At 40.4% G+C, this 9,964-nt stretch overlaps 1 protein-coding gene across 1 annotated transcript in view; it reads left to right on the forward strand.

Moving 5' to 3' along the window:
- Positions 1–2,375, forward strand: part of BRK1 (BRICK1, SCAR/WAVE actin-nucleating complex subunit) — a 10,460-nt gene extending 8,085 nt beyond the window's left edge. Inside the window, exons 2-3 of the mRNA XM_008591838.1 lie at positions 1,401–1,483; positions 1,723–2,375. Of these exons, the coding sequence (XP_008590060.1) occupies positions 1,401–1,483; positions 1,723–1,749 (110 nt within the window). The 3' untranslated portion in view covers positions 1,750–2,375. The remainder of the gene's footprint in view (positions 1–1,400; positions 1,484–1,722) is intronic.
- Positions 2,376–9,964: the final 7,589 nt, after the last annotated feature.

Consider the following 9,964-nt stretch of genomic DNA (forward strand, 5'->3'; position numbering starts at 1 on the left):
AGGGTTGCGATCCCGTTGCCGGTCCCTGGTCCGGTACGGGGGCAACACTGAGGGTTGCGATCCGTTGCCGGACACGGAAAAAGACAAAAGACAAAAAAAAAAAAAAAAAGAAAAAGAGTAGTTGAGTAGTTTCTGTTAAAGAAGTTTGTAGAGGAAAAGGTGTTTTAGGGAAATCTAGCTTTCATTTTGGGTGACGTGGTAAAGGAAGATTAGAAAAGGTAGAAGAAGGAAAGGAATTTTGTCTGTTTTTTTGAGTGGCTGGCTGGTATTCGGATCCAAACCCTTGACCTTGGTGTTATTAGCACCATGCTCTAACCAAGTGAGCTAACCAGCTAGCTCTGAATTTTGGCCGTTTTTCACAGATGGAATGTGGGTTCTACAGGATGTTTGATGTTCTCCAAGCTTTCTCTAGTTCTACAAGGCCTGTGTGGATATTGATAAAACATTAAGAACCCTCCTAGAACAACAGTAATGACATGGCTTCTGTGAATTCAGAAACTCTGACACCTTCCCTCCTCCTCATAGTTTCTGCTGCTTTCTTGGCCTTCACTTTCCTCCCTATTCTTTCTCTTGTCATGTCCACTCTCTTGAAACTCTTAGTTTGCCTGTCAGCAAATGGTTATCTGTACAGTGTATTGGTTTTCTATTGCTGGCATAACAAGTTACCATAAATTTAGCAGCTTAAACCACAAAAATTTATTATTTTACTGTTGTGTAGGTCAGAAATCTGATTGCTGGGCTAAAATCAAGATGTCAGCAGGGCTGCCTTCTTTTCTGCAGGCTCAAGGAGAGGATCCATTTCCTTGCTCATTGGGTTGTTGGCAGAACTTGTTTTCTTGCTGCTGTAGGACTGAGATCCCTTTTCCTTTGTTGGCTGTCAGCTGAATGTTGTTCCCAGCTTCTAAAGATCATCTGCATCTGTTGGCCCCCTTCCTTCATCTTCCAAGCCAACAATGGCAGATTGAGTCCCTCTCACACTTCAAATCTCTTCTTCCATCTCATCTCTGAGCCCCTTTCTCTGTCTTTCTCATCTACATTTATGAACTTGTGATTAGATTGGGCCCAATTGGATAAACTAGGATAAACCCAAGATCTCAACCTTAGCCACATCTACAGAGTACTTTTTGCCATGTATGATACATATTCGTAGGTTCCAGGGATTAGGGCATGGACGTCTTTGTGGGGCCATTATTCTCTGCCTACCACACTGGGTAGTAACGTCAGCTCCCACTCTAAGCAACTGTGCTCCTAAGATACTTCTCACTTTATCCCCTCCTCTCCCATTTGTACTTCGCATGGTATATTATTCCTCTTCTGCAGCATAGGGGTTGTGTGTTTGTCTGTGTGTGTTTCTGTGTCAGGAGTGACGTTAATCCTGAACATCAGTCTCCTTTTACCAGATATGTCTTGTCGTTCAAGACTTGCAACGCTAAACGAGAAGTTAACAGCTCTTGAACGGAGAATAGAGTACATTGAAGCACGGGTGAGTATGATGGACAAGGGTTGTCAAAGAGAGAATGCACATTTCCACTTAATGCTGAAACAAACCTGAAAGCAGAAACATTCTTAAATACTTTGCTGGATCTGAACCAGGTTTCTGTGATTCCAAGGCTATCTATTTTCTTTTCTCCCATTTCTCACTGACTAGTATCTAAAATAAGATTTTTGTTTAGATCCCTCTAATCCTTCTAGTTTTTTCTAAATGTCAATTTTCCTTTACAGGTGACAAAAGGTGAGACGCTCACCTAGAACTACACCATGTTGCTGCTGGGAACTTGCTTTACAGAACACAGGCCACATGCGAAAGGCCCCAGCAGCCTTCAGCTCCTTCCTGTCTCCTTAAGAATACAACAGGGCTTATTCTTATTTTTGTTTTTTCAAAAGTGTGGCCTTTGGGCTCTGCCATGTACATCTGGGGGTGTGACGTGACATGTGGGAGGAAGTCCAGGGGAACTCTTGGAAACAATATTAGGCATTTTACCTTTTCAGTAACATTTTATAGAACTACTTGTCAATATATTTGAGGCATTCAGAGCCAAAAGCCTGGGACTCTTTGTAAAGGTCCTCCCCACCTTTTTCTTTCTCTCAGACTTTCCTTACAGCTTTCATTGCCTCTGCATAGATTATATAAAGTCTTTTTCTCCTCCCAACCTATGGTGGTGGGAAGGGGGACAAGAGGAGAGCATTGTGGCCAAGACCGTTATGCCCTGGCAATGTGAATGCCAGAGAATGTTGTTGCTAACCCACTAGTTTCTTGTTTTAGGAAGGTCAAGGCCAGGCCCCCACTTGCCTTGAAGGGACATTTTCAGAGTTTTCTTTCTGTCACCTAGGGTGTCTGTGCCTCTCATATTTCCCTAATAAATTCCTCAGCTTTATCTGACTGCTGTGATTGTGGTGGGAAGAGGAGCTAGAGATGGGCTTACCTATTCCATAGAAATGTGATATGTGGGATTGTTATGCTAACATAAAACTTTCAGATGTAGCTGTTTGATTCAAAGCCTAGGTGGTTTGGGCCGGGCCCATGGCGCACTCGAGAGAATGCGGTGCTGGGAGCGTAGCAGCGCTCCCACCGCGGGTTCGGATCCTATATAGGGATGACCAGTGCGCTCACAACGCTCACTGGCTGAGCGCAGTGCGGCCGGTCTCCAAAAAGGACAAAAAAAAAAAAAAAAAGCCTAGGGGGTTTACCAGCCTGAGCCCTCACGTTTGGACTTTCATCTGACTAATTCACCCTGGGAATCATTTGGTCATTCAGCAGACATTTACCAAGTACTTACTATGTAGGTATGTCATACTACAATAAAAGATACAACGTTGAATCAGACATGATGCTTACAGTCTGTTGAAATACCAGAACACAATTTAACTGCAGTCAGGGGCAGACTATTAGTTTCATAAGGTAAAAGCTAAATGTCTGTTTCTTTTGAATAGCAAATCATTTAAACAGAAGAGTCTAAACTTTTCATTCTAGTATCCAAAGTTTACTATAAACTTGTGCCAACCTACTTCTAAAGGCTTATCCCCTATAAGTAATCTCCATTTTAGTCTCATAGAAGTCATTATGTCTATACACTAATTTTGCCCCCATTCAAATCTTATTTGCCATTCAAAGTCTAGCTCAAGTCAAACCTCCCCCAGAAATTTCTCCTGGACTTTACTTTTCCATGGAGTACTGACTGCCCTTTTCCTTTCTCAGTTTCTCCCATCCTACCGTGCTAATGCTAAACTTCAGCTCTGGATTTGATCTTGTTATGAATCATTCTCTGATTTAGTGTATGTATCCTGGGATATATATGAGTCCTTTTCTTGTACTGCCCAGCTGTGCAAGTAATGTAGCCAATAAATACCAATTGAACCAACTTGTAGAGCTCAAGCTACTTTACACTCTGGTGTCATTTTAGAACGCTTGCTTAGACCTTTGGAAGACCATTTAAGTAGTACCTTCATTTAAAAATTGGATCTTATAATGGAGACAACTTACATCCTTTACTGTGGTGCTGTTTTCAGCATCTGTAGAGTGCTTTTAATAGTCACTTGAATTTATTATTCATAAAAGTTCCCCTAATAATCCTTTCCAGGATAATGAAGTAAGTACTTCTGAAGTTCAACTTTTAGGTTGGTACTCTGCCGTCAATTTAATAGACATTGAGTTCCTGCTATCTGCAAGGACTTTTATATGATATAGTAAGAGGCAAAAGTGGTGATAACCTACTTTTTCCTAGGCAGGAAAAGCTCTTTTTATGAGACTACATGTGTAAATGCTTAATAAATTTTTTATCATCTTATAGATATTAATCTGTTCACTTATTGATATTAAAGGAATGAATGTTTTAAAAGAGTCAGTGCCCTAAATAATACCATGTTGCTAATGGTAATCTGCTGGTTGGAAAGAAAGCAACTGCTAACATTTGGTGTGGGAAACTAGTGAACCCAGCCTCCTACAGGAGTAGTAACTCCTTTATCTTACATGGTGCTTTAAATTGTAGAGACCTGGGCTGGCCCGTGCCTCACTTGGGAGAGTGGTGCTGATAACACCAAAGCCACAGGTTCTTTCTTTTTTTTTTTTTTCCTTTTTGTCTTTTTTCGTGACTGGCAACGGATTGCAACCCTCAGTGTCGCGCCCATACCGGACCGGGACCGGCAACGGGATCGCAACCCTCGGTGTTGCTCCCGCACCGCGCTCAGTCAGTGAGCGGGAACTGGTCGCCACATGGGATCCGAACCCTCGGCGGGAGCACCGCTGCACTCCCAAGCAGCGCACTCTTCAGTGCGCCACCGGGCCGGCCCAAGCCACAGGTTCTGATCTCTATATAGGAATGGCTGGTTAACTCACTTGGGAAAGCGTGGTACTGACAACACCAAGTCAAGGGTTAAGATCCCCTTATCGGTCATTGTTTTAAAAAATAAAAATAAAATTAAAAAAATAAATTGTCGAGAGCTTTCCTGTGTTATCACCCCCTTTTTATTTTTTATTTTTATTTTTTGGTGACTGGACAGTATAGGGAACCAAATCCTTGACCTTGGTGTTACAAGGCTGTGCTCTAAACCAACTGAACTAACTGGCCAGCCCCTTTATCCCCTTTTAAAATGAGGCCCACACCCTCAAGGATATATAACTAGTAGTAGTGCCTGTAACTTATTGATTGTTATGATGTGCTAAGTGCTTTATGTACTTCCATTTAATTCTCAAAGAAACCTGTGAGGTAGGCATTCTTATCTCCATGTAATAGTTAAGAAACAAGTTCAGATAGGCTAAAACTTGCCCAAAGTTATAAAGTAAGGGAAGGTGATTTGATTTGAACCTAGACCTACTTGACTCAGACTGCTCTAACCATTTTTCTACTTAGGAATGTGATATAACCAGATCTGAAACTGATTTTCTCGTTCCTAGTCCAGTACTGTTTCACTCTACTTGCATTTGATACTTTAAGCCATTACATGCTCATGTTAGTATCATATGCCCCCAAGCCATCATTCATTTTGTAAAGAAGGCTTCATGGGTTTTTCCTTGCTGTCTTGGGAAAACAGTGTTTGCATTGATTATCTAAGCTGTCTGATTTCACTTCTGCCACTTTTCTTTCTCTGAAGGTTTTAACTATGTTATATTTTCTGAAAGTCTTCCCCTAGGAATTTAATTCACTCTAGCATTTCCTCTAGCTATCCCTGGGTTAGAAATGCTCCTGGAGCCAGAAGCAGCAGCTACATTCATGCTTCAGAAAAGCCTTATTTGGTCAGGCTCCAGGAACTAGGATTTTACTCTCAAGTCACACACACCTTTACTCACAGCTCATTGCAGTCCATAAATAGTGCTATGCTAAACCACCATTTATTTTGTCCTCAAGGTGTCACTTCTTCAACTTATGCAGTTATAGTTCTGGAATACTAACATTTGCCTTCACTGAGGATGATAAAATTGGATTTTACATTTTAATCTAGGTTTGCTGAATCACTCTGTATTTTTTAAAACATAATGTTTAATCCTTATAACAAAGCTGTTGACTGATTACTTTGATTTGAACTATAAATAAGGAGACTGAGTTTCAAAGAGGTTAAAGTGTACCCAGATTTTCTGAATTCAAATTATTCTCAGTTGCCTCATCATAATGAGAAATTGGACTGAGTTCTTTTTCTTCTTCCTAGGTTAGGCAATTTAGAGAAGTTATCAACATTGCACCTCTTCCTTTCCTCATGAAACCTTAATAGTTTTCTCAAGATAATTCTGAAAAGACTTTTCTATTTCCTAATGTAAGTGAGAAATGAGCTAACTATCAAAAAATCTTGTGAGTGGAAAATAAACCATATGTTAAAAATTTTCCCTCAGCCATTCATAGGAGCCTTCAGGGGAAACTTCTTAATTCTTTATGCTTAAAAATGTTTTCTACCCTATAATTTAGTTTAATTCACTTATTTATTAAAAAACTAAAAAGCAAAGGGTTGGTACCAGTGAGCTATTAGGCATAGATTACAAGTCTCTTGATAACAAAGTAGTTTTCAATCAGATTTTTAAAACTAAGCTTGAATTGGATCACAAGCCGGAAAAAATAGGGAACTGATTGGCATTAGAAAAGTACCTATGCCTTCTTACTGTTGTTGCTCAAAACTAAGCTACCCATGTTTATTGACCAAGCTAAAGAAATATACTCCTGTAAGCCACACCAAATGGGGTAGAAATCCTGTTCTTCATCTCTAGGGTACTTAGTTTTATACTGTTGCCTGCAAAAAAAGATTCACACCCACTTGCCTCTGCAGAATGTGATTAGGAAACTTGCTCGGACAGACAGTGCTGCCATTAGTAACTGTATGACAGATTTCTAAAGGCAGTGTGGCTGTCAAATAGACTATACAAGAAAATTGGGTTGATTTAGGGTGATTAGTTTTATTTTCTAAAGATAAGCTACTAAGTTGTCAAAAGGTTAGGATTAGCTAGAATTAAAACTTAGAGAACACTGGGGTAGAAAGAATCTTACAGATAATCTATTCTATTCCTGCCATTCTAGAAATGAAGAAGGAAAGCCGTTGAGGATTAGCTAGAATTAAAACTTAGAGAACACTGGGGTAGAAAAAATCTTACAGATAATCTATTCTATTCCTGCCATTCTAGAAATGAAGAAGGAAAGCCGTTGAGTGACATGCCCACCCTGGTTACAAAAGCAAAATTAAAACCCAGGTCTCTTTATTTCCAGGTCAGTGCAGAGCTATTCATGGTCTTATAAGTTGGTTTTCTGTACCATGCTGGTCCTCTATCTGCCCCGCTCTGCATCTCTTTGACAACTTAGAGAGGGCAAAAGGGTAGTTGTTACATTTAGCTAAATGGTGTCTATTGGCATCAACATTTGTATTTGAAAAAAATCTAGGACAAGGTTACCTTTGTCACCTTTGGGCTTGTTGAGAAAACCAAGTGCAAGTTTGGTATTGAGTCTTAGTCTGCATTCCCAGCCATAACATTTTTAAAAAAATAATTTTATTGTGAAACAATTTTCAGACTTATAAAAATGTTGCAAGACTAGTACAGAGAGTTTCTATACGTTAATCACAAAACATTTTTGGACTAAGGTTGTCTTATCTGAGCTCATTCATTGTGACAAACCTGTTACTTTTAAGAGTACATTTAAGAGATAGTAAGAGTTTGTCCTAGTCCATTTCTGTTGCTTATAATAAAATACATGAAACTGGGTATTTTATAAAGAAAATGAAATTTATTACTTACAGTTTTGGAGGCTTGGAGTCCAAAGTCCATCTGGTGGTTGACAGTGACCCAGGGGTCTCACATTGCAAGATGGTGGAAGCAGAGAGAGCAGAGAGAGAGAAAGACAGACTCTCTTCTTCTTTTAAAGCCCTCAGAACCACACCCCTGACCACCATTTTTAATCCGTTCACCATGGCATGGTCCTGTGATCTAATCACCTCTTCAAGGCTCCACCTTTCAATTACCATTATAGGATTTCCCACCCTCTTAACAGTCACAGTGGGGGCTGAGTTTCTAATACATAAAACTTGGGGGACACAATTCAAGCTTCAAGGAACTTTGGGAGGACATTATTCAATGCACTACAAGTGGATTATAAGATGAAGCATATTTTATTAATGTAATGTTTTTAAAGTATAATGTTCCAATTTAATAAATGATAAATAATTCAGTTTGGCTTTGACAAACATTTTCCCTGAGAAGTCGTGTATTAACATCAAATACGTCATATGTCTGCTATGTGTGAGGCACTGGAGATAAAATGGTGAGAAACAGACACAGCTGCTATTCTCTTGGAGCTTACAGTGTAGTCATTATTCACTATATGTTCCCAAAGAATCCTAAGGACACCAAAATGACATTTGTATAAGATCCTCAGGAAAACAAAAAGGACATATACAGAGGAGCAATGCAATATCAACTTCATTAAACAGGAAAGATATATCAGGCCAAAATTTTACTGTATGTGAAAACCAAGTTTTTTGTTTTTGTTTTTTTACCATTATAAAATTAATATGTCACTACATGTAGATTATGGATACACACAAGTATTTGAAAAGCATTAAAATTTGGCCTGGATAAATACAGTCATGCATCACTTAATGACTGAGATATGTTCTGAGAAATGCATCGTTAGGCAATTTCATTGTTGTGTGAAACTTACAGAAACCTAGATGGTACAGCCTACTACACACAGGCTATATGGTATAGCCTATTGCTCCTAGGCTACAAACCTGCACAGCATGTTATGTACTGAAAACTGTAGGCAGTTGTAACACAGTGGTAAGCATTTGTGCATCTAAACATATCTAAACATAGAAAAGGTACAGTAAAAATATGGTACACCCGAATAGGGCACTAACCATGAATGGAGCTTGCAGGACTGGAAGTTGCTCTGGGTGAGTCAGTGAGTGAATGGTGAGTGAATGTGAAGCCCTAGGACATTACCGTGTACTACTGTAGGCTTTATAAACACTGTACATTTAGTCTACACTAAATTTATAAAACTTTTTATTTCGTTAATAATAAATTAACCTTAGCTTACTGTAACACTTTTCCTTTATAAACTTTTTAATTTTTTTAACTTTTTGACTTTTATAATAACACAGCTTAAAACACACATTGTATAGCTATACAAAAATGTTTTCTTTATATCCTTATTCTAAAAACTTCTCTATTTAAAAAACATTTTTTTTAACTTTTTTGTTAAGAAGACTGGCTGGTTAGCTCAGTTGGTTAGAGCATGGTGTTATAACACACAGGTCAAGGGACTAGATCCCAGTACTAGCCAGCCACAAAAAATAAAACTTTTTTTGTTTTAAAAACTAAGACACAAACACACTAGTCTAGACCTGCACAGGGTGAGTATCATTAATATCACTGTCTTCCACCTCCACATCTTGCCCCACTTGACTTCTGGTCAACATGGCGGAATAGACGGTCCCTAGTGGCACTCTCTCCCACAAACCAACCGATTTAAACTATAAAAACATAACATCAAGTGCATATGGAATGGAGAGACGTCCAGCAGGGGAGGCAGAAGCTCCGTGGAGACCACATGCCCTGTGGGGCTGCCATCACATGATCCAGCAGATAGGATTCACTGCCGCCACCCGGCTCCATTCCCAGCCCAGCCCAGTGTGCACAGAGTGGGGAGACATTCGGTAAGGGAGGTGGAGGCTCCGCAGAAACAACACACTCTGTGGAGCCGCCACTGCGTGATCCAGCAGGTAGGCTTCACCGCAGGCACCCGGCGCCATCCCAAGCTCGGCCTAGCACGCACAGAGCAGGGAGACATCCTGCAGGGGAAGGGGAAGCTCCGCAGAGACCACGCGCTCTGCGGTGCCTCGGTGCATCCCAGCAGTCCGGGCCAGAGCGCACAGAACAGGGAGAAGTCCAACACGGGAGGTGGAAGCTCAGCAGAGACCACACACCCTGTGGGATAACCCCGTGATTTAGCAGCCCGGCCGAGTCCAAGCTGACCAGAGAGGTGGCTCCCCGGAGAGGCCCAAGACCCGAGGCAACCACACACGCAAGGCACTAGTGGCCAACTGAGCAGTCACTGAGGTAGCCATACCAAATTGGCAACCACAGCAACATCTTAGTCAGACAATAACTGTCAAACCTGTGGACTGTGAAACCCCCTGCCACAATGAATAAACATCAAAATAAAGATACCAGAAATACTAAAAATCAGAAAGTACACCACCAAAGGGTAATAACTCTCAAGCTCTAGGTCCTATAGAACAAGAAGCCCTTGAAATGACTGACAAGGAATTTCGAGTGATAATTCTAAGGAAACTGAATGACATACAAGAAAACTCAGCTAGACAGCATGATGAAACGAGGAAAAGTATACAAGACCTGAAAGAGAAAATGTACAAGGAAATCAATGTCCTGGAAAAAAAAATTTAGCAGAACTTGCCAAACTGAAGAAGTAATTCAGCGAAATAAAAAACACAATGGAGAGTTTAACCAGCAGGCTTGCGGAAGTTGAAG

Source organism: Galeopterus variegatus, unplaced genomic scaffold, assembly GCF_000696425.1.
Source record: "Galeopterus variegatus unplaced genomic scaffold, G_variegatus-3.0.2 Scaffold7336, whole genome shotgun sequence".
Classification (NCBI taxonomy): Eukaryota; Metazoa; Chordata; class Mammalia; order Dermoptera; family Cynocephalidae; genus Galeopterus; species Galeopterus variegatus.